We start from the raw sequence: 26,422 nt of genomic DNA on the forward strand, positions 1-26,422 counted from the left end.
GCCCTTTCGTCTGCTGCATCCGCCCGCCATGCATCAGCTCGCTCCGTGATTCGTCGGCTCCAACTCCCCATCCCCTTCAAGATGAACAGCCTCGCTGATGCTGCAGCCGAGGCAGCTGCTGCCGCAGCAGCAGCAGCAGCGGCAGTCGCAGCTCCACTGGCCACATCGCCTCGTCCAGATACCAACGCTCCGCTCGCTGCATACACCTCCTCCTCGTCCGCCGCGGCGTGGCTCGATCCATCGCAGTCCGTCGCCGACCACGCCAAATCGCCCGTCTCCATCGCCCGCAGCCCGTCGGCAGAAATGAACAAGCCAGCGGCAGATACGCCTGTGCGACGCGCACTGCTCGACTCGGAGAAACCCGAAAAGCGCGGCTCGAACCTGGCGTGTCTCAAGTGCCGCGCGATCAAGGTCAAGTGCTCGCGCGCCAATGCGAACGACGACCGATGCAAGCGGTGCAACCGCCTCGACCTCGTGTGCGAGTTCAAGGAGCACCACCGTGGGCGCAAGCCCAAAAAGCGCCCACGCAGCGACGCAGACAGCTTCGGCGTCGACGAGGAGGACCAGCTCGAAGACGAGGACGCCGAACGCGTCTCCTTTTCCGCCAACAGCAACACCTCGCCTGTGCGCGCAAAGCCGCGCGAGCTCTCCCGTTCACCTCCCCCGCCGTCGCCACCACAGTATGCGCAGCAGGCTCAGCAACCACAGCATGCGCATCGAAGTTTCGAAGTCACTCGCACAGACAGGATCGAGCCGGCGCCCAAACTGCCCAGCCCCAAGGGTTCCGTGCATGGACGCTGGTTCGGGCCGTATTTGCAGTCGATTCCGTCGTTTGAGGATTCGCTGTTTGCAAGAAAGCCCCACCACGCCACACAGCTACACGAACAGGAGAGGGCGCAGCAAGATGCCTACGCCTTTCAGCACGATCGAAGCCGCGAACTCCCGCCGCTGGCAGGACCGTCGTCGGGCACAGCCAATCGCACTGCACCACCGCCGCCGCGCAGTAAGGATCAGACGGCTTGGGACAGGACGTCGGCATGGAGCTCGGCGCAGAACGCCATGCAGCGTTCGCATCCCGGCGCCTCCAACGTCCCAGCGGCTCCACCGCCCATCGCCGCCGATCTGGGCGACGACGCGGTGCGTCAGCACATCATCAGCATCGACCAGGCGCACGAGCTGTTCGAGTTCTACTTTGCCGAGCTCAATCCGCCGCTGGCGCTGCTCGACGCCTCGCTGCATACGCCCGACTACTGTCGTCAGAACGCACCCATCCTCTTCTCGACCATCGTTGCGGTTGCGTCGAGGTTCTTCCAGCCGCATCTGCATAGGCAGTGCCATCGGGTGGCCAAGGCGGTGCTTAACCTCGCAGCGGCGCAAGAGGTGTGTTCGATGGACCATGTGCAGGCGCTGGTGCTGGTGATCACCTGGAAGGATCCGGGCGACCAGACGATCGTGCGCAAGGCGGCGCGTGCCATGGGATACGCATACGAGCTCGGGCTCCATGCCACATTCGAGGCGATCGAGGCGGACGACGCGACGAACAGGGCGCGGGCGGAGGGTGGGAGGGAGAGGTCCGACAGCTTTTCGCACCGGTATCGTCGGAGGCTGGAGCGCGATCGTCAGCGCACGTGGATCGTGCTGTGTCTGGTGCACGAGCTGGTGCGGCGCGATGATCGGCATGCCAAGCCGCGGGCGCGCATCATCCCGCTCGAAGACTACCCGGACCCGTACGCGTGGATCCGTGCCGGCGGCGATGTGCTGCTGTCGGTCGATTCGCGGCTGGCGTGGTCGTTGGACATGTCGATCCTCACGCTCGAAAACGAGGCGTTCCTCGACATGATCAGCCGCTCCAACGACGCCACCTCCTTCGGCGGCTTCTTTGACCGATACCGTGCAAGGCTGGATATGCTGCGCAAGAGGTACTTTGACGTGAGCGACGGCGTGTACCACCCGCGCTTTCCCATGGACAAGTCGGCCGTGGCAGAGTTGCCGTACTTGGACGGATTCAGGGACTTTTACATCTGTCAGTCGACATGGCACTGGGCAGCCAAAGTGGCGGCGGGGCGCAACAAGGCGAGGGGAGATATGGCGGAGCATAGGTCGGCGTTTTGGTTTGCGCAGACGGTGGATAGTGCCATGCGCTGTCTGAGGCTGTTTGCGCAGAACCTGTGCAAGCCGGGGTATGTGCGTGTGGGACACGATTACCTGGTGATCACGGCGAGCGAGGTGGTCAAGTGGTTTTATCTGTACCGCTCGCACCTGGATGCGGCGACGGTGGTGGAGGGCGTGGGGTATCTGCGCGAGATGCTGCGCGAGTGCAACCAGCCCCAGCGGCTCAAGTCGGGCGAAGTGGTGGATACGGAACGCGAAGCCCCCGGCTACCTCGTGCGGTTCATCGCGGCGATCTTCGATGCGGGCTTGGACAAAAGTTTCGAGACGGCCAAGAAGCAGGTAGCCGCAAGCAAGGATGGGTATGCTGCGCGGCCGCACCATTGGGAGGAGAAGAGGGAGGCGAGGTGGACGCACGAGCGTGGTGCGCAGGATGCGTACCGCGATCCGAGGTTTGCGATGCAGCGCCCCAGGCCAGAGATGGGACGAGCAGCGACGTTTGCCGACGCGTATGCGCAGGACTCGGCCCCCCATCCTGCCTATCTCTCCCCCGCTCCCCCCGCAAACACGAACGCGGCAAGCACGTCGATGCCCATCCCCGCGGGGTGGACTAATACCCCGGCGGTCATGGGGCATCCGCAACAGCTGCAGCAGGAGGCCAAGAATACAGTGCTCCCCTTGGCGGCCGAGATGGGTAGGAATTCGATCGACGGCCTCGCGGCGTGCTTGAATGCGAGGGATCTGACGTATTGGCAGGATATTTTGGGCTTTGATCTGGCCCATCCCCCTGGTTAGCTTGTCCCCCCCCCCCCCCCCCTTCCCGGTATTTAGCATGTCGTTCATCGACAAACCGACCCCCACTCAAAACCCAATGCATTGTGGTGACGAGTGCCAATTTGAGCACACCGTATCAAGACTGCGTGGTGAGCCGCGATTAGACGCGTGCGCTGAGGCATCAGAGCGCGACGGTGCAGCTCCTCCTGCGCAGCATCTCTCCGCCATGCCGAGTTGGTGGTGCGACCTTTTCGGGCTCCTCCAAGTGGCGCTCAGGCGCAGTGAGCGCATGCGACCGGTGTGCGTGCCCGGCATCCGTGCAGAATGTCGAGCGGTAGCTTGCGCAGAGGCGATACGTATGAGCCAGGGCAATGCTTATCTTGCCACACACAGCTACACCCGGATTACGAGTGCGCGCGTGTGTGCAATGCGAGTGTGCCAACGACGCCACGAGGCCGTCGTCCTGGCAACTCGGATTCAATCGTTCGCGATGCGCACGTCGATATCTGACGACGCTCAGGTCGCCAAGCACTGCGCTCGCAGGCTTGTCCACGGTCCGGCTACTCTCAAGCCGCCTTGCACCAGCTCGAGCTCAGTCACACGTAAAACATGGCTCGGACCATTGACAGGTGCAGCCAGCATGTTTCCCGACCGCTCTGGCCCAATTTTCTAGTGCTGTGACCGCACACGATAATGTCACACGTGGGCTTACAGCTCGGTGCTGATCAGCCGCAAGATTGCGGGGGAGGCGCTCTTTGCGAGCAACGGCAACGGCGGTGAAGCTCGCTTTGCGCCAAAGAGGCGGGGCGGCGAGGCGAGGATGCAAAGCAAGGCGGGGCGTGGCGGTGAGACAACCTGCACGCCGCCTGCCGCCGCGCCTACCGAAGGCCGCTTTCAGAGGGCAATCGCGAATCGCTCTTTTGGCGGGCGATGATTGGCTGTTCAGAACTCTCCGCAGCGGACGAGGCGTTGGCAGCCGTTGAGCGGGGAATTTCTTTTTCGCCAATTTCACGCGTCACAGCGCCAAAAAGCGTGGGTTCACTTGATTCGGATGCACGTCAGACTTTTGGAGCAGCCGTCATTGGCCGGCCTGCCTCTCTGGCCTCTCCGTCCCTGCAGCCTCGCACCGCAGCCTCGCAGCTCCCAAATGCCAGTCGCAAATCCCAGCCGCTTCCCCTGCTTGCTCTGCTTGCTCTGCTTGCTCTGCAGCTGCCTGCTCTGCCTCGCACAGGCACCGCACTCGAGCCCACTCTGACTGACCCCCCGCTCGCACCTTCTCCGCACTCGAACGGATCTCAATCCCAATCGCCACACCCCCACATCTCTTCAAACCCCCTTCCCCTTCTACCCACACCATCCCTTCAAACACGCGCTCCCATCAACATGACCAGCGCAGCCGTGCTGAGGATGAACAACGACAGCCCATCGCGCTTCTCCATGTCCGGCAGCCGCAGAAGCATCCTCGCCGGCATCAACACCACCACAAACGCCCTCAGCTCGCCCGCCAACGCAAACAACGCGCACAACGATGACCATCTCCAAGATCCCTCGCCCATCCCCCTCTCCCACACAGACGCTCTCCTTCGCAGCCGCGCCAACGGCGCCGCATCAGACGCTGCCAGCCTCAAGCACTCCCCAAGCGTAGCAAGCCGCAAGTCTCGCTCCGCTTCCATCGCTTCCCGCAAGAACCCGCAAACACCCGCATCGCCCACACGCTCCCCTAGCGTCAACGGCAACGCCACCCACGACGGCTACCTCGCACCTTCTTCTGCCTCCATCGGTCGCTCGCGCGGCTTCTCCGCCGCAAGCCTCGGCCTCAGGAAGAGCAGCTCCAACCTCTCCCAGAGCGATGCGCGCTCGATCGACTCGCGTCGCGGCTCCTCGGGCAACAGCTTCGTCAACCTCATCCGCAACCGCTCCCGCAACTCCTCCCAGACCAACCTCACCACCCCGGAACCCGTAGACCCCGACGTCTCCTCCTCCGGCAGCCGCATCCGCAGATTCAGCTCCGCCTCGCGCAAGATGAGCATCAAGATGCCCGGCCTCGCCACCCGCACAAGCTCCGCCTCCATCCGCGACGGCCTCTACGACGAGCCCGAACAGCTCTCCCCCGTCCCACCCGTCCCCTCCCTCCCCGCTGCGTACCCCACCAACGGCGCCGTAGACGGTTACAAGGCGCTCGGCGCTTCGGCCGCTCCGCTCAACAGCACCTCCGGCAGTATCCGCTCCCGCAAGTTCTCCCGCTCCGTCAGCCAGGTCGAGGGCACCCCCAAGACCGAGTCCCCCACCACCGCCGCCGACGCCGACCCTTTCGCCAAGGCAGACGGCGTCATCGCACGCGCGCGCTCCAAGCGCGCATCCAGCGCTTCTGCTGCGCCCGCCCGCGCACGTGGCGCCTCCGAACCTCCCCTCGGCACCTCCACCACCGACGACACAGCCGCTCGCAAGGGCTTCCTCTCCTCCACCACCGCCAAGGCCTCCGGTGCCGCAGCCGGCGCAGCAGGCGCAGCCGGCTCCCTCTTTGGCCTCGCTCGCAGAAAGTCGTCGCGCAGCCTCAAGAGCGCAGACGCAGAGCAAGATGAACCCCGGCAAAACGGCATGGCCGCTGCCGCTGCCGACTCGGACGACGCAGCCCAAAGCGACTCGGCCAGCGACGAGAGCGAAGACGACCAAGTGCAGCAACGCGCCAACCAGCGCAACGGCCGAGCCACCAACGGCCGACGCGCCGCTCCAGCTGCCGTGGCAACCCAGAGCGACGACGACTCCGATGACCAAGACGCCAACTCGGACGACGACAGCTCCGACGACGACTTCCACGACGCGCCCCTCGCCGACATCTCCGAGGGCGAGGAGGAGGAAGACTCGCACCACGGCCACCACGCCGCTGAGGCCGGTGGCGCAGCCGCTGCCCTCGCCGGTGGCGCCGGCGCTGCCGCACGTCACCGTCGCAACAAGTCCGGCTCCTCCGGCCGCAGGGCGCCCAACGGCGAGATGGCCAACGGCGCCTCGTACAAGCCCAAGGGCACCGCCGGTGCCGCCCGTCGCGCAGGCCCGCACGGCGACGGCGCCACCACCGTCAACGACACGCGCGCACGCTCCGACACCTCGCAGGCCGTGCGCGACAAGGCGGCGCGCGTCGCCAAGCTCACCGCCAACGACGTCAAGATCACGCCCCAGCAGCTGCGCGACGACATCGACGTGGCTCGCCACGCGCTCAACCTCTTCCTCAACTCGCGCATGATCGAGGCAGAACGCATCATCGAAGAGTACGCCGACTCGCGCCTCTACTATGCGCTCGGCTACGCGCTCATCGCCACCATCAAGGGCTTCATGACCTTTGAGCCCGCCGATCTCGCCATCGCCATCTCGCTCTGCAAGGACGCCCTGACCATCGCCAACCTCCTCCGCAAGCCCTCCAGCGCCGTCTCCAACTTTGGCCGCTTCGTCCGCGGCACCGGCCAGTCGCCCAGCGCCCTCTCCCAGATGGACGAGGTGCAGCAGCACGCCGAGCTCGTCTACGCCGAGGCCGTGCTGCTCAAGGCCGTCCTCGGCATCGCCTACGCCGGCGACTTCTTCGCCTTTGTCTCCGAGGCGCTCAACATGCGCAACGCCTACGGCATCTACCGCTCCCTCCAAAAGTACGTCGACTGGTCCGAAGAGAAAGGCCAGAACCTCGACGAGGACTTCAAGTCGGGCGTCTACCTCGGCAACGGCCTCATCAGCATGATCCTCGGTCTGGTGCCCGGCAAGGTGCTCAAGATCATGGAGGTGTTCGGCTACACCGGCGACACCGCCTGGGCCATGAAGACGCTCAGCAAGGCGGGCCAGTGGAGCGCCGACCCCAAGCAGGTCAAGCCGGGCATGTCCGTCAAGGAGGAGGGCGTGCGCAGGCAGATCTGCGACATGTCGATGCTCGCCTACCACCTCGTCATCTCCACCTTCATCCCCGTCAACGGCGTCGACATCGACTTTGCCGACAAGGTGCTCCACTACAATCTGCGCCGCTACCCGGAGGGCGTCTTCTTCCTCTACTTTTCCGGCCGTCTCTACTCGACCCAGGCGTTGGCCGAGAAGGCCATCACCCAGTTCGAGACGGCGCGCGACATCCAGAAGGAGTACGTGCAGCTCAAGCACATCTGCATCTGGGATCTCTCGCTCTGCAACATGTCGCTCACAAAGTGGAAGGAGGCACACGACCAGTTTGCCATCCTCGCCGCCGAGAACAACTGGTCCAAGGCGGTGTACAACTACGGCCGTGCCAGCAACCTCTACGAGTCCGCGCAGGGCGAGGACCAGCGCGCGATGAAGGAGGCAGCCGACATCTTCAAGAACGTGCCCAACCTCACGCAGAAGATCGCGGGCAAGTCGATCCCCATGGAGAAGTTTGTGGCGCGCAAGTCCAAGAAGTTTACGACGTACGGCAGGTTGTTGCTGCCCGGGCTCGAGTTTGCCTATGTCTACCACTGCCTCTCGAACGCGCCGCGCTACATTCTGTGCGACGAGGCGCTGGTGATGGTGAGCGATGCGCTCGCGGATCTGCACGACGTCGAGGATCCGTCGCAGTACTACTCGGGCGACGAGTACTACGACGACCTGTGTCTGGCGCACTTCCTGCGCGGCGTGTGCCTCAAGTTTATCGCGTGCCCCGAAGAGCACTCCAAGGTGCGTCCCAAGGAGTCGCCCATCCCGGAGCGCGAGGCGGCGCAGCAGGCCGAGATCAGCTTCAAGACGGTGCTCGAACACGGACACCAGCTCAAGCTCGACCACTGGCTCGTCTACTTTGCCCACTACGAGCTCGGCCGCCTCTACGCCGGCACCGGCCGCGACGCCGAGGCCAAGGAACAGCTCAACCTCGTGCTCAGCCAAAAGACCCTCGAGGACCGTGGACGCAAGGGCAAGTACAGCCTCCAGAACATGGTCCACCTCCGCGCAAACGGCGCACTCAACGCCATCGACGGCAGTGGCAAGTAGACGCCGCCAAAACATCACTTTCTCTTTTTTTTCCAACACACACGCTCGCTTTTCTGTCGGATTTTGTTTTTCTTCTGGGATCCCGTTCGCATGCTCCGCCTCGCTAATCTGTCTGCTCGGCCTCCAACCTCTGTGCTGTATATACTATGCCGATGTCAAAGCATTGCTCGATGTGACGGTGCGACGGTGTGACTGTGCGCGAGATGGGCCTTACGCCACGGATGCGAGTCAGATGGCGAGGGACCTGCACCAACCTGGACTGACGATGTTGAGCGGTGGGAACACATTGGACCCTTAGCAGTGGGCGCTTTCATAGCTCGAGGCTGGCCTCTATTTTTTTTTTTTTTCGCACGAGAACAATTTTGCACGTGACGCATTTCTTCCAAGCATTCGTACTTTCCAAGTCTCTGCGGGCGAGCGAGCTCTGACGGTTCTCACTTGCCGTCTCGACTCTTGCTCACCATCTCTTACACACTCATACCGACGATGAAGGTGACGACTACGCTTATCTCGCGCGCATGCAGCGCATCGAGCAGCCGCTCTGGAGCGATCCAGCCTCTGCGTCGCTTTGCAACATCCGCCCCCGCCTCGAACAGCGGTTCGGGTTCGGCGCTGGACGAGCTATCGTCGTCGATCGAACAGCTGGCACGCAACCGTGCTGCTGCCGCCCCGCCTGCCTCGGGAGCGGTGCACAATCCACGCAGCCCTACGCCCGTTCGTGACCGTCAGACGGTTTCCGGCCGTGCGTTTATGAACGGCCACTACTACAACCCCGCCACGCTCTCGTATACGTCGATCACCGAACGTCCCGCGCGACTAGCCCGCCCGCTCCTCGGCCCCACGCGTAAAGAAGCGGAACAGCAGGATATGATCCACATCAACGGGCTCAAGCCGGGAAAACCGAGCCTGCACGACGACTCGTATAAGAACGCGGCGATCCTGGCCAACTTTGTCAGCGAGATGGGAAAGATCATGCCACGTGCCAGCACGGGATTGACGAGGAAGAGCCAGAGACAGGTCGGCAAGGCCGTCAGGAGGGCAAGGAGCATGGGTCTGCTTCCTGTCATGAGCAGGGGCGGTACAAGGGCAAGCGGCGCCGGTTGGAAGTAGAGTCCGAACGCCCAAGGCATCTTCTCGACATCATCACCACCTCTTGTACTTATACGTAGCCATCAAATCGTGATTCCCCGCGCGGCCAGTTGAGGCGATGCAGGTTCGAACCAGCTCAGCATGAGGCTCAACGACTTTTGGGCGCGGAAGGAAGGTCGGTGAGGAGCCAGGCCAGGTGCAAGATGCAGTGCATTCGATTGCAGAGTCAGCACAGGCTGCTCTGTCTCAGGCATCGGGACGCGAAAGCACACGGCAGTGAGGCGCTTTCCAGGACCAGCTGCGATTCCATTAAACACTTGGCGATCCGCTCTACGACGAGTGGTTCTTACCGTTCGGCAGCGGATTGAGAGCGGAAGGTTTGGCGCGAATCTCGCGCAGCGCTGCCTGGGTATCGACGTGATGCAACAAGCCAAAGTCGCTCTTGAGCAGTTCGATGCGCTCCTCCTCTGTCTCGATGGTGCGAAACACGGTCTGCTGGTCGCCGAGCTTGACGATGTGTTTGTCGCCCACGACCATGCGCTGTTCGATGCAGTCGGGATGGTAGGCGTACAAGTCCGGATTCAAGCCGTCGCGCGCGATCCACTGCGCCGACTCGGCCAGCCGTGTGGGCTCGAGCAGGTACCGCACCACCAGGATCATGCTTGCAAACGGAACGGCGGTCTTGCTCGACGTAGCACAGTTGGAGGCCTGAAATTCGAGCAAGGTCAGTTTCAGAGAACGATCACAGAGGAGGTGGTGAAAACTTACGAGGTAGTCGGGGGTGAAGCACTGCGTGGTTGCGAACGAGTAGCAGTCTTCCCAGTCCTTGCCGGATTTGCGGTTCTGCAACTTCCACACGACCTGGCTACGCGCTACCTCGGCCACCTCATCGTCGGTCTCGTCGTCGGCTTGTTCGAGGTACGATCTGGGCTGGATTTCCAGCTTGACGAGGCGGAACTTGTCGCTCCCGCGGCCGTACTCCTCCCAACCTTCGCGCAGCAGGATCGGTCGGTGTGGGCTGCTTCCGAACCCAACGTCTGACATGTAGTACACGTACTTGCCCTCCTCAAGATGGCAGGGCAGGTAGACGAGCGAGGCGGTGTGCGTGAGCCCTGTCCAGGTCTCGGAGATCGGCGAATAGACGCGTCCGAGCACCCCGATGAAGCGGAAGCGCAAAAACGCCAGCAGCTCACGGTACAGTAGGTTGACCTGCAAACAGTAGCCGCCTCCATGACGCTGCTCGATGAAGCGCGAGTAGGTGTGTTCGAGCGTAGCAGCCATCGATGCTTCCGGCTCGTAGTTCATGGCAAGCGCCTCGAAGGGAAAGCTCAGCAGAAAGTGAATCTGCAGCCGCGTGAGCGTCGACAGTGTCGCTGCCGGCAAGGCTGCATTCGGAGCCGACTGTAGAGAGATAGCAGAGAGTCAGTAGAAGCTTCGTTGGCTGCTTGGGAGGGAGAAAGGCTCACCTGCTCATCCTCGAAGCCGGGGAAGCGGATCGTGTGAAGGATAGCGCGAGCTTGGGGCTCGGTCAGCGCCGAATCCACCAGTCTGGGTCGCATAACCATGGTCGAATACGGTGAAGATGTGTTGTGTGCGAGGATAGGTTGCGGTAAGTTATGGTGGATCGAGAGTGGGTTGTGGTTCGTTTCTTGTGCCATGGCAGGATGGGCCGAGCTGGACGAGCACGACGAGCACGAAGATGGTGTCCGAGGATCGCGGCCGTGGACCGGCGAGCAGCTGCCAAACTCAAAACTGGATTGCCGTCGTTAGCCGGTGGAGGCCGCGGCGACTTTTCTTTTTCGATTTTTTGGAATCCGCGCCAAGGCTTCGAAGCAAGTCCGTGCGGCCGATCAAGGGTCCTGTCAACCAACTGCATCTCCCTTCTTGTCCTCCAGCAACAACATGCGGCGATGAAGCCGTACTGGATCCTTCGACATCACGGCTCATCGTCCATCCGATCCCTACATCACGACCACCACTCACTCGTTGTCGGAGACGAGACAGGTGCGGTCTCGATCGTCGACCTCCACCACCTCCGACCAACAGTGCGATGGAACGCGCACACCGACTCGATCCTCACCGTCATCTCGCTCGGCGACCATGTCTTGACGCATAGCAGGGACAACAATGTGCACCTCTGGAAGCTGCCACACTCGCCACCCGCCCCAGGGTCCCTTTCGCAGGTGGAAGGCGCGCAAGAGCCGCAGCTTATAATGAGTGTAGGGGTGAATGCACTCAACTTTTCAAAGTGCGCATACGACGACGGCAGAATCGCGGTACCCAACGCACTCGACGCTGCATACATCGACGTCATAGAGCTTCCATCGGGTGTGCGAGTAGTCGAGGCCATAGGCAGGCCAGACATCAAGCGCACGGCCGGAAGCAGGATGCCAATCGTCATGTCCCTACACCTTGTTGCCGGCGGTGTGGTTGCAGGCTACGAAGATGGGTGGGTAAAGAGGTGGAGCCTGGACGGAGAGCTCGTCTGGCAGACCCGGTGTCATTCCGAATCATGTCAGTACACTCACCCCTCTCCCGCTATGGTCTTTGCAACGCAGTCCCAACTGACAATATGTGACCATTGGAGCAGTGATGAGCACGGCGATCAGTGCGCAGTTCGGCGTGTCGGTGGGTGCAGACGACCGCATCGCGCGCTTCGACCTCCTCTCCGGCGAGACGCAGCTCTTGCAGACCAAGACTCCGGGCAAAGCAAGCGTGGCTATCGCTCCAGACGCCAACACCTTCGTAGTCGGAGCTTGGGACGGATCGTAAGTCCATCCTCGTCCCTGATCCCGGCTGAATGTCACTGACACCTCCGCAAATCGCCAGCATACGAGCCTATTCGATGGCCGACTTGACCGAGCTCGGCAACTTGAGCTATCATTCGGAAACCGTCGAGTGCCTCGAGTTCGCCTCCGTGCCCAACCCAGACGACGACGACGACGACGACGAAGATGACTCCAGCGACGGACACTCGTCGCAGCACACACCATCCGCACGCCACAACCAACTCGTCCTGGCAGCCGGCGGAAGAGACGGCAAGATCTCGCTGTGGAAGTACTTCTGATTGCTCCGCGCCTACTTGCGGTACCGCAGCCGCTTAAAGTTAAAGTGCAGCTGCAGCACGCCTCGATCAAAACTGTTCCGGAATCCTCGCTTGTGGCTATACTCCCACTCGCGATTCACGATGCGGAACGCGATGTCCTCGTACGGCGGTCCTGCACTGAACCGCAGCAGCACCGTATCGTCCTGCCCGGCCTCCTTGGTGATCTTGTAAGTAGGCGCCACCGTCTTGTCGATGAGGTCCGGATAGAAGATGTTGAACTTGTAGCCCTGCACCGTCTTGGGCGGCGGATTGTCCGAGTCGTAGTGCGTCTGGTTGTACTTGTTCCAGTCGAATCCGGTGTGCACGCGGTTGAAGAAGCGCGGCTTGCGCGGTCGATACTTGTCCTCCCACTGGTACGTCTGGTGCGAAACCACTTCGTCCTGCCCGTCCATCACCTCCTCGCTCACATCGAGCGCCCGGCTGGCTTCCTGCATGAACATGCGTTCCGCCGCATTCTCGTCGGTGCCAAGCGCGTCGGGAGACGCTTCGGTAGCACGCACCTTGGGGATAAAGAGCTGCTGCGTCACCTGTCGACGAGCCTGCACAAGCTCTTCCAGGTCCGCACGCAGGTCGCGCACCGCCAGACGACGGTCTTCGTAGCTCAGACGCGACTCGTCGATCGGTCGCGGCTCCATCTCGTCCGCATCAAAGAGCGCTTCCAGCGCAGCCTCTTGCGCCTCGGCCTGAGCCTTGGCGTCATCGGGCTGATCCAACGCCCCTGCGTCCTCGTCGTCCATGGCCGCGCCCGTCTGATGAACGAGCTCCTGCTCTTGTCGTACCGCTTCGTCGCGCTGCTTGCGACGCAGATACTCGAGGCGATTCGAGAGCACCGCCTCGTGCATGTCTCGAAGCCGCGCCTTGGCACGCCACACCACGATCGACTTGAGCACCCTCTCCCAGTACTCGACATCGACAGGCTCGCCGGAAGCCAACTTGGCACGCACGTGCTCCTGCAGCTGATGCAGCTCGTCGGCTGTCTTGGAAGCGAGCATCGTGTTGATCCGCCCGCGTTCTTCGGGATCCTGGCGCGCATTGGATGCCACAACAGCGCCGGGCGCAGCGGCACTGGCTTGCTCCTCGTTGAGCTCTTCGAGCTTGTCGTCGCATACGATGAGCATGGATCGCCAAAAGTCGAGGTTGGAGTCGTGCTTGTCGAGCGAGAGGTACATCTGGATATCCTGATGAAGCTCTTGAGTCTCCTCGAGACTGAGGTCCTCGAAGATCGAGTATGGCTCGTCCAGGTCGATTTCGAGACCCGCCTCGTCGTCGTCGTCATCCTGCTTGTTTTCGTGCTCGGCGATGATGTTGGGATCGGCCCATTTGAGATTGATGCTCAGCAGATCGATCGGCTTGGCGCGGTTCTCCTTGACGCGGATGACGGCGCGACGGTGCGCCTGTTCGAGGTAGAAGTCGTCCTCCTTGGCGACCCAGCTGGCCATCTGTGCGGACTCGGCAAGCCGAGCCATGCGAGACTCCTCCTCTTCACGCAGAGCCGCCTGCGCTTCACGCTCGGCGCGTTTCGCGTTGAGCTTCTCGATCTCGGCCATGGCCTCTCGGCGGCGCTCGGCATCGCGCCTCTCGGCGTCTTCTCGCGTGAGGCCTTGTTTGCGCTCCTTGTCCTCCTTTTTGCCCCACTTGAACTTTTGGCCCAGGTTGGCGTCGTTGAACGGATTGTCCTCGGCTGAATACATCATGAGCTCTGCTACGGCTGTGCGCTCGGCAGCCGACGTCTCTTCGTCGGCAAAGCTGTCTTCGAGCTGTTTGAGCTTGTCGGCCCGCTTGGAAGCTTTGCGGACGCGGCGCTCCTCGGACGTCTCGCGCCGCTTTGAGCTGCGGTCGTGACGATGTGCATCGCGCTCATGCCTTGACCGGCTCGATCGGTCGTGGTCCCGGTCTCGATCTCTGTGGCCGCGCTCGTGGTCCCGGTCTCGATCTCTGTGACTGCGCTCGTGGTCGGACCTGTGTCGTCTGTCTGAGCGATCGTGCGAGCGGGAGCTGTGACCTCGACCATCGTCGTCGTCTTCTCTGTGTCGCTTTGAATGACTGTCCGTATGGCGCTCCTTGGATCCCGAGCGTTCTCGCCGTTTGTGGGTGGAAGAAGTGTGACGGTCGCGTGAGGAGCTCGGCTCGGTGTGACTGGTATGTGACCTGGACGAAGGCATCTCGACTACAAGCAGAGCTGCTGTCACGCAGCTTGAGCCGGAATGCAGACAACAATCAGCGAGCGAAAGGGAGCCGATGAGGATGGTGACAGTTGGGATGGAGGAGCAACAACAATCAGTCGAATTTCCCCAGACGAGTGGAGAACCAACAAAATCGCGTTTTCGGGAATCGGAACTGGCCGCCGAGGCTTTCCAAAGAGGCTGAGTTGAGGCGAAGCGCACAAAGCCGAGGCGGCGAGGCGGCGAGGCGGCGGAAGGTGTTGGATTTCCGCCCCACAGTAGCTTCCAAGCCTCAGCTCTGGCTGCGCCCCCACCACCACCACCATCTCGACGCGCCGCTTGCCCATTGCCATCGCCACAACAACATGGTCGCCCAATCTGCACCCAACGCAGCCAATGCAGCAGCCAAGGGGAATGCAGCCTCGGCATCCAGCCAGCTGGCCAACATCTCAAAGATGCTCGGATCCCACGTCACCTTCACTGTGGGCGACAAGCAGTCGCAAACGCTTTCCGGCAAGCTGTGGGCGTACGATCCCAGCCTCGGCGTCGTCGGCCTAGAGTGCGAACCGACCACCTTGCCGTCGCACCTCCAATCGGCCCCGGCCGCCGCAGCCTCGGTCGCCCAAGCCTCGCAGACATCTCGCAATCGCTTCGCACAGGCCTCCTCCGCCGTCGGATTCACCATTGTCAAAGTGTCCGAGATCAAGAAGATCGAGTTTCAACATTCCACAGATGCGGCTAACGGCGCTGCATCGCAAGCACAAACCCTCACGCCCATCCACCCGGTCTCGCTCAAGGCTGCCCAATTGAGAGAGGCAGACGCGGTCAAGCAGAGCCTCACCAAGGTCGCACGCATCGGCAAAGACGTCTCCCAGCTCGGTCAGCAGGTCTTTGATGCCCTGAGCAAAACGTAAGTCTCTTCTTCAACCGATTGAACTGTACTTGCATGACACTGACCGCTTCGGCTCAATCGCACCATCTTGCAGATTGCCGTGTCGATGGCACAACTCGCACATCATTGTTATGGAGGAGGTCGTCATATCCGGCCCCGGCTACGATGCTGCTTCCACAAACGTTCCCGGCTTTACCCAAGACCAGCTGCAGTCCTACATAGATGGAACCAACACCTCTCCGGCACCAGACGGCGCACAATCCAAAGCCAACAGCTGGCAACGCGTCACAAAAGTGGTACGTACTGCTCACACCCGCATCTCGCTTCGCTTGCCTTCCAAATGCGGCTTCATTCGCTCACACCTATCTCGTCTCTTTGCCCCGAACAGCTCCAGGGAGAAAGGCGCAAGATGAACGCAGCAGCGGCGTAGATTGCTGCCCTACGCAACGCATCCGCGAGTCCAATGACCATTTCTTTCTCCAACTCGTTTGCGCTTCGCTCGCGTCGCTCGCTGTGCCTTTTCTGTGTCACGATGCGGGCGGTCAAGTCCCGCCGGCCCTTTAGAAAGACTGAGCTTCTGCTGCCGTGTGAACCTGCCTCGCACGTCTTCGAGCCAAGCTGTCCCAAACCAATGTCAAGCCAGCCGCGCATGTGTGCTTGCCTTGGCTCGAATCAGACTCCTTTCTCTCACAACGGAGATCCTGATCCATGGTGCCACAAGTTGACATTGATCAGTCGAGAAGCGCATCTAGCTCGCTACAAATTCTCCTCGTCATCGCTGGCTTCGGGCTCGGATGCCATTAGCGGTCGATACTCGGATCCCGCCCGATTCAGCCGACGCTTGACGTCCGATTCGTCCTCTCCCATCGACCAGCCGCGACCGCCGAGCCAGCTAAGCAGCACTGGCAGCAGGATCATGCCGTGAAGCAGACCGCCCACAATCAGGCAGAGCCACGTCTTGGCATAGTAGAGCTTGAGCAGGTCCGACTTGGTAAAGATGAGCACACCCACGCCGATCAACTTGGTCGAAAAGATGCCGTTCACCACGGCGCCACCCACGTCCGTGAGAGCGAGCCAGGCCCTCTCGTCGCGTTCCTTTTGTGCCATAGGATGCGATCGTGGCAAAGATCCAGGTGCCCGCATGAACGCGCGAGCGATGTGAGCGCAAAATTCGACGCCAATTGCAGCGCAGACGCTCAAGTTGACCAGCGTCAGCGCGTTGAATTGGATGCCCCAGAAACCCATGACTCCGGCAACCAGCAGCACGGTGCTCGCCACGCTGAGGGTCACCACGGCGCCTGTCCGCCAGCTGCCGAGCAGCACCGTGTTGATGGCAAAGATGGCAACCGCAGCCGATCCGAGCACTTGTACGGCCATCGAAAGCAGATACGTGTACTGCTCGAAGAAGATGAAAAAGAGGCTGTAGGGGAAGACGCGATAGCCCGTTCGGCTCGAGATGTCTTCCGAGATCCTCTGCGACTGCTCCAGCGCATTGATGAAGTCCGACTGGGAGCGCAGAGGCGAAAAGTAGGTGCGGAAGTGCGACGCGCGCACGCTCTCGTTGCCGTTGACAGGGTCCTTCGCAATGCTGAGCGCAGACGAGTAGGCCGCCTGACCACCCAGCGGACAGTCTTGATCGGTCGGGCTTTCTAGCCATTTCCTGAGGTAGCGATAGAACTCTTCACCTTCGGGGAACCCGTCCATGGTGATGTTCCAGGGAGGATCGCGACCCTCGAAGCATGGCTGGCACGAGAAGGGGCTATCGCGGGGCCCGCAGAAGACCGAGGGATCCGAGATCTTGACTCGACAGCAACCGTCAAGGATAGGGTTGAGCCACTGCAAGAAGTCGTCGATCCAGCTGCTGGCTGGCTCCGCAATCCACGAGACTGTGGCCCTGGCTCGTTCCCCTTCCAGCGTGTTGGCCAGGGACAGGGGCTCGCACGTGGTGAATCTGCCACACAGAGCTCGTTGGCCTTGGCGAGCTGACACCTCCTCGTCCGCAGCGATGAAGTACACGGGAGGGCCGACATCAAGGAAGACGTCGATGGCATCGAAGTAGGGTCGCAGGTAGGATTTTGAGGGCAGCGCAAGCCGCTGATCCAGACCCATCTCGATTCTTTGGATGCCTATGGCGCTCATCACTGCGATGGCACCGAACGCCACGACAACGAATCGCTTGGTCCAGGGTCGAAGGAGGCTCGGTGCGAAACGGTACCGGATGAAGTGGTCGAGTCCGGCTTCGCTGGGTGCGGCCACGATGTGATCGGAGGCCCTGGCGTGTGACTGTTGATGAGGGGCTTTGAGACACGGAAGACAATCGACTCGGCCTCCCTCGACGCGATGTGCATCGAGAGCCATAGCCGCAATAAACACGGTGCAATGCATCACCGCAACGATCAGCATGCTTCCGGCAGCGTAGAGGGCAAAGTTTCTCACTGCGGGCATAGGCACCATCGCACCGAGGAGGAACGCCACGATCTGAGTCGTAGCGCTGAGTAGGATGGACGGTCCCACTCGTGCCAGGCATCGTGCAGCCCTTTCTTCGATCGTGAGGCGCGTGGCTTGATGTGCGGAATTCGTTGGACGTGCGCCCTCTTGCGCTTCGAAGTCATCGCCTAGGGATAAGGAGGGATGCTGCGGCGGTTCCATCGACGGGATGAGCGTTTCGCTGGCTCTCGAGTCCAAATGAGCGGACGCAGAGCCCTCTGAAGCCTGCATGTCGAGCTGACGGTCCATTTCACTGCACAGCAAGAAGATGTTGTCGACACCGACTGCCAAGAGCATGAATGGGATGACCTCGGCGATGATCAGGGTGACCTTGACCCCCAAAGCGCTGAAGATGCCGACCGCGCAAGCTACCGAGCATAGCACGATCAGAATGCCGAAGAGGCCGAGAGTGAACTTGGATGATACGCAGAAGGACTGGATCATCTGTCGAATACGACGCAGGCTTTGCGATGTTCCATTCGGCAGCGACGCCGAGGTCATTCGGGGATAGGACCCAGGCTCGGCGACGGGACGGCTGGGTTCCGGATCGGTTCTTGCTCCCGACTTGGGCGCCTGCCTTCCGAGAGAGAGTGCCACGTAGATGAACATGGTCAGATAGGAGAGCACCACAATGCCAACGTCGGTATTGCTGCTGCTACCTATCTCGGTCTCGAGACTGACACCGGTGCTGAAGGCGATCTGCAAGCCGAGATCCTGTCTGCGTACAGACAATGGATGAGGCTCTGCGGCTGCCTCCTCGGTCTTTGGACTATTTACAGGGTTGGCAGCGACCCTCGTCAGGAGGTCCAGGAGCTCTCGCTCCCATTCTTCCGCAGCGGCGACCTGCTTGCTGTCCAGGCTGTTGTTCAGCACGTAGGTCGTCACAGAGGAGCGGGCTTGACTCGGCTGTGCATCCGTTGGTAGACCTCCCAGCACGATGTTGGTTTTAAGGGGTTGGCCAAAGCTTGGTAGGCACTCTGCAGGGTTGCCAGCGCACTGGTCCAGAGCTTGATCCCAGTTGCTCGCTTCCAGCCCGTAGCCGATGGGGTCATCCTGGAAGTAGCCCAAGATGCTTTGTACTACACACGGCGTACCCGGCCCGGCGGGAGCGAGGCAGACATCCTGCAGGGTGACACCCGACGGGGAGCGAAGGCCTCGGACCTCGCGTTCGAGATCGGAAATCCAGAGCAGCCTTTCCCAGGTGAGAGCTGATGGCAGCTTTTCGAGCTCGGCCGACGATGCGCTCTGCCGAAGCATGGGCAGGTTCTGGTAAGCGATGCTGTCCATGATGAAAATCTGCTGTGGTCGATAGAACGGTCCGAATTCCTTGTCGAAGATATCCTTCTGCACCTTTGCCGTGGAGCCCGGTGCCACCCAGAGACGGACCGGATCGACTTCAACCTCGAAGTGCTTCCATCCGATGTTTGCCGTGCCGACAAAGACGGCCGCGGCGAGAAAGGTGAGCCAGGGATGGCTCGCGCAAAAGAGGCCGAGCTTGTAAAATGACCTTGTCAGGAACTGGTTGAGCGCGTATTTGCGAGGCTGGAGCGCGACCAGCGCAGAGAGATTGTCGTTGCGTTCGAGTCCGATGCCTCGATATGTGCCATCTGGGGCAGATGTGCTCGAGCTTTCCTCGCCAAAGTGGCCCAGACCCCTTGCTCCGACGAGATTGCCTTCGCTGCTGCGATTTGGCGGCGATGCATCGTTGAGATCGCTGAGCGAGTCCTCGGAGCCCAGCCGGACTCTCTCGAAGCCGCTGGAGCCGGCAAAGAAGCTGTGTCCGCTGGTACGGTGAGGAAGTGCGATGGCGCCGTGACCGCGTAAGAGCCTGCGGAGGGGCCGCCAGAACCACATGAGACCGATGAGGAGCACGTATAGCAGAATCACCGAAAAGGTCAGACAGGACACGGCGCCGACCGCACAGGCCGAGCCGTCGCCGGTTGAGCCTGGCAGCTCGGGCAACGCAGTGCATGTGTCGGGGCAGTCGACGCAAGCGCACCGGGACAAGAGATCAGGGTCGCTGCACTGCCTTGGGTTCACATTGAATGGGATCGGCGTCTGTAGCGAGTCGTTTCGTCGGGAAGCGTAGGCCTCCGCGAATCGTTCTGGACTGGCGGCTTTGTGCTGATCGGGAAAGTTGATCTGAAAGGGGCTGCCCAGCAGCGGCTTCTCGTCGCCGAGGAACTTGAGAAAAGCGTTGGGGTTCTTGGCTCCTCCGCCGATCAGATCCATCGCAAAGCCGTTGCTGGCGCCAAACTTGACGTCCTTGCAGCTGTCAAAGAACTTTTGCTTCCAGTCGCTCTCGATGAAGAGCTCGACAGTCTTGACAGCCTCGGAGGGTCGGCCATCGCTGCCCGTGACCTCCTGCGTCTCGACTACGTCGACAAACTGCGACTGGTTGGGAGAGCAGGTGAAGGCGCAGAACATGGATCGAAAGTTGTTGCGGCAAGCCGGACACGACGAGATCAACGGCTCCGCTTGCTGCAGATTCGCACCCAGACTTTCCACCTGCGCTTGGGTGCAGCAGACCGGCCCGCTGGCATAGTCGGAGCCGCACGTGCTCACAAGGAGCTGGCGGAAGTCGTCGTCCTCGGGCACCGTAGCTTTCTCGTCGACAGGACACGGCAGCTCTGGGCTGAATATGCTCTTTTTACCGCAGTTGCCCTTCATATGGCAGCGCCCGGCTGGACGCCCCTTGGCGGAGGAGAGCGTCATGCCCGCTTTGCCTGTTTCGGACGTGGTTTAGATGTCGGTTGCCGTGATGCGAAACGATTCAGATGGGGGGGCGGACGCGGATGGAGTGGATGGCATGATGTATGGATGCATGGATGCAGCCGTCACCGACACCGGTTCGCCATTTGGTTCCGCGCGGCCGATCTTGGCTGGTCCGAGCGAGAGCCCGGCAGCGCCCCTGCAGATCCACCGACGCGAGACGCGCCAAACCTCGCGGTCCGACATTATTGTGGAGGCCGGCGTGGTCGATTCGCGCAAAATCATGGACCCTGCGTGAGAATCACCGTTGGGACGCATGCAGGCCATCATCGATCCATACTAGAACGAAGCGCAAGTCATGAGTCGTAGCAAGCCACTCACGACTCACTGCGCGCGACTCACACACAACTCAAGACCATGACCTGGCCACCCACACACAGCTCATGACTGGTTTGGAGACACAATTTACGGACCAAGGATCCTGAATGGCTCGGTGAGAAACACGAAGCATGGAATCCCTTCGCGCCGCTTCCTTTTCATCCATGAACTTCACCGCTTTTCGCTTAACTTAACTTATGACTGCAAGACTGTACACAGCTTCTTAAAAAGAAAGTTCGCTTATGGCTAGACTCATCTTATGACATTCAAGTGCGACAAATGCCAACTACGTGAGGTAATCATCTTATGAAAATGCATAACTAAAACGTCAAGCTAAAAAGTCGTTAATCACAATTTCTCTGGCTCACGACTCGACTGTCTCACCCGTCACGATGAACTGAGTGGCCAATGCTGGGCCCATGTGATCATAACGATATTTGATGGAATTCAATTAAGTTATGTGCAAGAAATCATATCCTAAAGAGAGGGTGGGGTGGCGACGGTCAGCCACCCATCAGCCACCCACACACACATGGGTGGCTGCTGGGTGGCTGATCCGGAGAAGCCACCCGGAGTGGCTGAGGGGTGGCTGATCCCAAATAGCCACCCCGGGTGGCTGATGGGTGGCTGCTCCTCGCCAGCTCGCGTTTTCTTAGGATATGATTCATAATGTTGTCTATGCAGGTGGAAGCGGGGAGAGACGGGATTGCGAGGAACTTGACCTGATTTTGGGTTTTTGTGATTTTTATCTTGCGCATCGGAATCGGACCAAGACAAACCTCAACAAGACAATCATGCATCTCTCGTAGCTGATATCGGAAGTCTATCTGCGGCTTCCAATTTCGGTAAAAATTAACCAAGAAAATCATATTTCAATAGTGTATTCTGGCTGCCCATGGCTCCGACACACGGGCCGAATTTGCAAACTTTCGATCATCAGTGGTGATGCAGCATACAGTGAGTGGCCCATTGCCGAAACAGGCCCATCAGTGAAACGGAATTCTGTTCGCAGGAAGTTATGACAACTCAGACAGCTCAGACAGCGGGTTTCACAGGAGTCAGGAAAAACATGATCTTTTCCGATGACAGCATTGACCTCCTTTAGAGCATGTAAGGAGGCCTCCGGGCGATCATATCAGTATCATAACCTTGTTTCACTGATGGGCCTGTGTCATTAATGCGCCACTCACGGTTTATATAGCAATTTACAGCAACGAAAAGCCATAAGCAGCGTTTTGAAGCGCTGCAACCTATCACAACATGAATTTGATTGAATGTTGGCTCAGCAAATCATTACACACCATTTTCGAGGCTGCATTGATGCACGATCAAAACTGTTTATGATTATAATCTACCGACCAAGCCCTTGACCCTGGGCCCGAGGCCCCTTTAATTACGCCTAATGCGAGGTTTGTCACTTCTGATCAGGCCGACTTGACTTACATTTCGATTAAAGGCAACCGATCAGAGAGCATGTGAAAGCAAATATATGTCAGTCAGTACCATGGCCCGTCATTGCTCATTCACGACTCATAATTTAGGATTTATGATTTCGGTCTGAATTGCAGTCGCGTCCCGGGCTGCGGTACTGACACTGGGGGCCTGCGGCAGGAAACAAAGAAGGTCGCAACGAGGAAAGGGCCAGCGGTGCCCAGGTCGATGGTGGTTGGGTCACAGATGCGCGTCCGGCGACTGGCGTGTCTGATGGCAGTGATGGCGTGGGTTTCGAGCGTAACTTTGCAGGCCGCAGCCGGAGCCTGGCACGCATGCCGGCGGCGAGCAAGACCCTTGTGGATGCGGGTTTGGCTGCGGTGCCATGATTCATATCCTAAAAAGCGGGGGGGGGGGGGGGGGGGGGCYRCYCCTTGCCAGCTCGCGTTTTCTTAGGATATGATTGGGGCTGCTCCGGCAGCTGATAACTGAGGGGGAATGGCGTTGTGGATTTGGAGACCGCCCTGTCGAGGGCTGGAGAAGATGGTTCTATCGCAGTTGGGCGCGGCAGATAGACAGGCGGGAACAGAGAGGCGCATAGGAGATGCGCTGGTGGAGTCTAGTCGTAAATTTAGCAGTGAGAGCCGGATCATACCTGACCGCATACGATTCTTCTCAATAAGGCGCACTTATGAGCGTTTACTCGCCGGTTAGGGGGTGTGAGTCCCTTTTGATCCCACGCAGAAGTTCTCGATGGGCGTCATCGGAAGGGCGTTGAAGTCGTCTCCCCATTGCGGAGAACAATTGCCATGCGTATACGAGCGCATCATGCAGTCCTTGAGCGCTTGTACTGGATCTTCTTCTTCACAACTCTCGCTAAGTTGAGCGGGCTCGGTCTTTGGGCCGATAAGTTGGTTGAGATCCATACGCATGTTGTCCGCAAGATCCTTCCGCATGCTGTTCGCAAGGTCCGTACGCAACTTGATCGCGTGCTCCTGTGCAAGGAGGTATACGCAGGTGAAGGCAGGGAAGCAGGCAATGATGACGATAATTGTAAGTTCAAGGACAGCGGCGATAACAATGGCAATTACGCTGAGAGCAACAGAGAAAAAGATAGTCATTGACGTCTTCCAGATGATAACGCCTTTGCTTTGTTTGTTGAGGTACTTGAAGAGGATACGCCAATCTTTGCTACGTTGGCGAGCTTTGCCGGTGTTGATGCCATGGATACGGTACGAATCATTGACAAGTTTACGCAATCCTCCGGAGTTTGCTTGAATCGTGGCGATGTCTCGGAGTTGTGAGCGCACTTCTTGCGTATATGTCAGATCGAGGTACGGGTAGATGCTGCGGAAGACATTTGATGCCGGCGCATGGTGTCCTCGGCCGAGGCCCTTAATGTTATCGCCATAGCCTTTGTAGTCGTTGTCGGATGGACGATACAGCAGATTGAGGCGATGATCTGCGCAGAAGCTCCGTCCTTTGTTTGCCGGTAGTGGTACCGGGGTTGGCCGTGCTGCTGTCAAGTGCTCAAGCGTCATAATCGGCTGTCAAATCGCACCCGACCAAAAGTTCAAGCCGTGTGCATTGACAAGTACTTGCGCGTATTCACTAGACCAAAACATTGCCGGCGCATCCGATTTGCTGCGGTCTGGTGTATATGCGGCACCAGGAATGATGTATTCATCCGAGACCTCGGGAGAACACGGATTGTGCGTCGAAGTCAAGAGCAACGGAGGATCGGCAAGGGGCTCGCTGCTCATGATTGAGACGCCAGAGACTGCGTTGGTGGAGGGCGTAGAGAGCCGTTGCCTTGGTTCCATGGACGATGTGCGCTCCGCACGAGGGCGTCGGATCGCCTCAAACGCTTTCTTGACAAGGGACTCGAGTGCGGAAGGGAATCCAAGCCAAAGCTGTCGATTGAGCGCGGGCTTGACATCGGGTTGGAGCGTATCGCCAACTATGTCAACTGGATGTACTGCGTCGTCCATTGTCAGCGTGGTTCTGTGACATGGTGACGGAAGGAGGTGCAAAGTGTCGTGGTAGCGTGTATTGGCACAACTGTATATATACTTTCAAAAGGTTGCGGCAATGGAGCGTTGACAGAACGACGGTTGGCTGAGTTGTCATAGAGTTGAGCAAATCGACGGATGGCAACGACGGCCAACGACTGCCGAATTGTAACGCGATATGCAGTCAAGACAATTTGCGCAACACTCGCACACGCCCACTGAGACAGATCAATCTGTATGTGATGCGGATCGATCCAGCAAAGTTGGGGCGTGCCATGGGGCGTGCCACAAGAGTGAAGCAACTGCATTACGATGCCCTGCAATGTGCCGTGGATGCCAACCTCCGTGCCAAGCCGGTGGTTTTGCTGCGCAATCTGCGCATGCATGCTGCCGCCGCCGCCCAAGCGTAACTTAGTGCGGGTGTGTAGGTACGGACAACAGGCCCTATGCCACCCCTTTGTGCCTCTCTTCATCCCATCTCACTTTGGCACTCCACACCATCAGTGGTACCGTCGAAGCACAGTTTCATTTCTTCCCGCCCTATAATCCCCTCCCTTGGGTCGCTCCTGCTGTGCTCGACCGGCCCCCTACGGCGGGCCGGGAGCCTCAGAGCTTGCAACCCCAGGTCGCAAAACCCGCATCCCTTGTCTCACACCTGTCCTTGGCCGATAGCTTGCCTGTGGGGCCAAGACCTCAGACACTCACGCAGCGCTTGGATCCCCAATTTTTCCTGCACGGCCACGCGAAGACCACGAGGCCTGGCAGCTAATTTCACGTTTTTACGAGCCACAAGTGCTGACGAATAACGTAAGGAGCCACCAGTAAAGAGTCAAAAATCATGATTTCCGGAAATATCAAAATTCGTGCACAAAACTTCCTTCAATGACATGGAGTCTTTTTGATCCGATTTAAGTCAAAAACAACAGGGCCGCTTACTCCGTCAGACGCCCTATCGACATAAGTTAATCCTGAATTTAAATCATTGAACATTTCTCGAAACGGTGCCCAAAGGCGTTCTTCAGGCCCCTCGAGTATGTCCTCCTCCACTTTGACGAGGACATCGTCACCCTATGTTGCACCGACCAGCTCTGGAATGCTAGCTTGCTCGCCATCCATCTGCGTCAGGCCCTCCGGCATCCCAAAATCGAGATCAGCACCAAAACAGATGGCGTACTGTGCGCCAGCAGCCAGATCTTCACCTACATGGTCGCTCGTCGCCAGACGTACGGCCCCCTCTCCTCGCATCACTTGCCCTCGAGATCGACTGGAGCCACACAACAAAGCCTGGCCAGCACCTCAAGTACACCATCTTCTCCAACAACGACCAGGCCCCCTTTCCCAACTGGCGCTTCAGCCTTCGCCTCGACGCCATGCCCATCGTCACCGTCGTCACCAGTCTGGCAACCCCCCAGCTCCGCAGATGGCCCGTCTCGAAGAACGCGGTGTAATTGATGTTTAGCACCGTACACACCGCCCAGCGCGCGCTGAAAACTCAGCTGCTCACACTTCAAGACGCCTTGGACCGCCAAGGGACCGACACCGACAACCACAGCGGCAGCGACTTCCACGCCTCAGACGACGGCGATCGCAGCAGCACTGCCAGCGACACTGACAGCGACCCTACCGACAACGACCATCACAATCAACGCGCTTGTCGGCCGCGAGACGCGCTGCAAGATTGAGCGTCTCTTCCATCGTTCGCCCGACGTGCACATGTGCGCCTTGTCAGTGGGTCACAATCTGCTGCGCATCTGCTGCAGGCTCTGGCCGCTTTCTTTGCACTGAGCAGACAAGCGTAGACGCCAATTCTCCGCCGAGGACGTCTGCCTCATGCTCCTGCGCACGCTCAAACTTGGCCCCGTGCCACTGGATTTCCTCACCCGTCTGGCGCTTGCCGATGCGCTCGAGCAGCAGCCCAATCATATCCTAAAAAAGCGCGAGCTGGCGACGAGCAGCCACCCATCAGCCACCCGGGGTGGCTGTTTGGGATCAGCCACCCAGCAGCCACCCAGGGTGGCTGGTAATTAGCAGCCACCCATCAGCCACCCGGGGTGGCTGCTGGGTGGCTGACCATCGCCACCCCACCCTCTTTTTAGGATATGATTGTGTCGCCGCTTCCTTACCCATGCGCGATACTTTGGTCGACGGCTTCGATCCCAAACAATGAATCACACAGCCTCTCATAAATCCCGTTCCACCCTCGTCATCATGCGCGTCAAAGACGGTTGTGACTTCTGAGTCGGCAGGATCCGTTGCAAGCAACTAGTGCCTTGTGCTTGTTCGATACCGGGATGCGCCG

At 59.7% G+C, this 26,422-nt stretch overlaps 9 protein-coding genes across 9 annotated transcripts; 5 read left to right on the plus strand and 4 right to left on the minus strand.

Moving 5' to 3' along the window:
- Positions 1-81: 81 nt before the first annotated feature.
- PAN0_003c1616 (uncharacterized protein) lies at positions 82-7,854 on the plus strand (the record flags this gene model as incomplete). The annotated part of the gene is made up of 5 exons (XM_014802575.1): positions 82-2,899; positions 3,069-3,209; positions 3,277-3,478; positions 3,598-3,728; positions 3,905-7,854. The coding sequence occupies 5 exons, from the start codon at positions 82-84 to the stop codon at positions 7,852-7,854; spliced, it is 7,242 nt and encodes a 2,413-aa protein (XP_014658061.1).
- A 486-nt stretch (positions 7,855-8,340) lies between these two features.
- PAN0_003c1617 (mitochondrial ribosomal protein s18) lies at positions 8,341-8,964 on the plus strand (the record flags this gene model as incomplete). The annotated part of the gene is made up of 1 exon (XM_014802576.1): positions 8,341-8,964. The coding sequence occupies one exon, from the start codon at positions 8,341-8,343 to the stop codon at positions 8,962-8,964; it is 624 nt and encodes a 207-aa protein (XP_014658062.1).
- A 309-nt stretch (positions 8,965-9,273) lies between these two features.
- Positions 9,274-10,601, minus strand: PAN0_003d1618 (acetyltransferase-like protein; the record flags this gene model as incomplete). Its single annotated transcript, XM_014802577.1, has 3 exons — positions 9,274-9,651; positions 9,712-10,344; positions 10,410-10,601. The coding sequence occupies 3 exons, from the start codon at positions 10,599-10,601 to the stop codon at positions 9,274-9,276; spliced, it is 1,203 nt and encodes a 400-aa protein (XP_014658063.1).
- Positions 10,602-10,853: 252 nt separating this feature from the next.
- PAN0_003c1619 (WD40 repeat-like protein) lies at positions 10,854-12,010 on the plus strand (the record flags this gene model as incomplete). The annotated part of the gene is made up of 3 exons (XM_014802578.1): positions 10,854-11,392; positions 11,553-11,711; positions 11,773-12,010. 3 exons carry the CDS (start codon positions 10,854-10,856, stop codon positions 12,008-12,010), a joined length of 936 nt encoding a protein of 311 aa, XP_014658064.1.
- An 11-nt stretch (positions 12,011-12,021) lies between these two features.
- Positions 12,022-14,211, minus strand: PAN0_003d1620 (ny-ren-24 antigen; the record flags this gene model as incomplete). The annotated part of the gene is made up of 1 exon (XM_014802579.1): positions 12,022-14,211. One exon carries the CDS (start codon positions 14,209-14,211, stop codon positions 12,022-12,024), a length of 2,190 nt encoding a protein of 729 aa, XP_014658065.1.
- Positions 14,212-14,576: 365 nt separating this feature from the next.
- On the plus strand, positions 14,577-15,533 carry PAN0_003c1621 (uncharacterized protein; the record flags this gene model as incomplete). Its single annotated transcript, XM_014802580.1, has 3 exons — positions 14,577-15,121; positions 15,198-15,399; positions 15,492-15,533. 3 exons carry the CDS (start codon positions 14,577-14,579, stop codon positions 15,531-15,533), a joined length of 789 nt encoding a protein of 262 aa, XP_014658066.1.
- Positions 15,534-15,859: 326 nt separating this feature from the next.
- Positions 15,860-20,260, minus strand: PAN0_003d1622 (multidrug efflux transporter AcrB transmembrane domain-containing protein; the record flags this gene model as incomplete). Its single annotated transcript, XM_014802581.1, has 1 exon — positions 15,860-20,260. The coding sequence occupies one exon, from the start codon at positions 20,258-20,260 to the stop codon at positions 15,860-15,862; it is 4,401 nt and encodes a 1,466-aa protein (XP_014658067.1).
- A 2,561-nt stretch (positions 20,261-22,821) lies between these two features.
- PAN0_003d1623 (uncharacterized protein) lies at positions 22,822-24,102 on the minus strand (the record flags this gene model as incomplete). Its single annotated transcript, XM_014802582.1, has 2 exons — positions 22,822-23,630; positions 23,724-24,102. The coding sequence occupies 2 exons, from the start codon at positions 24,100-24,102 to the stop codon at positions 22,822-22,824; spliced, it is 1,188 nt and encodes a 395-aa protein (XP_014658068.1).
- A 263-nt stretch (positions 24,103-24,365) lies between these two features.
- Positions 24,366-26,151, plus strand: PAN0_003c1624 (uncharacterized protein; the record flags this gene model as incomplete). The annotated part of the gene is made up of 6 exons (XM_014802583.1): positions 24,366-24,529; positions 24,628-24,748; positions 25,135-25,298; positions 25,394-25,565; positions 25,636-25,855; positions 25,913-26,151. The coding sequence occupies 6 exons, from the start codon at positions 24,366-24,368 to the stop codon at positions 26,149-26,151; spliced, it is 1,080 nt and encodes a 359-aa protein (XP_014658069.1).
- Positions 26,152-26,422: the final 271 nt, after the last annotated feature.

The sequence above is a fragment of the Moesziomyces antarcticus genome (assembly GCF_000747765.1).
Source record: "Moesziomyces antarcticus DNA, scaffold: scaffold_v10003, strain JCM 10317, whole genome shotgun sequence".
NCBI classification, from domain to species: domain Eukaryota; kingdom Fungi; phylum Basidiomycota; class Ustilaginomycetes; order Ustilaginales; family Ustilaginaceae; genus Moesziomyces; species Moesziomyces antarcticus.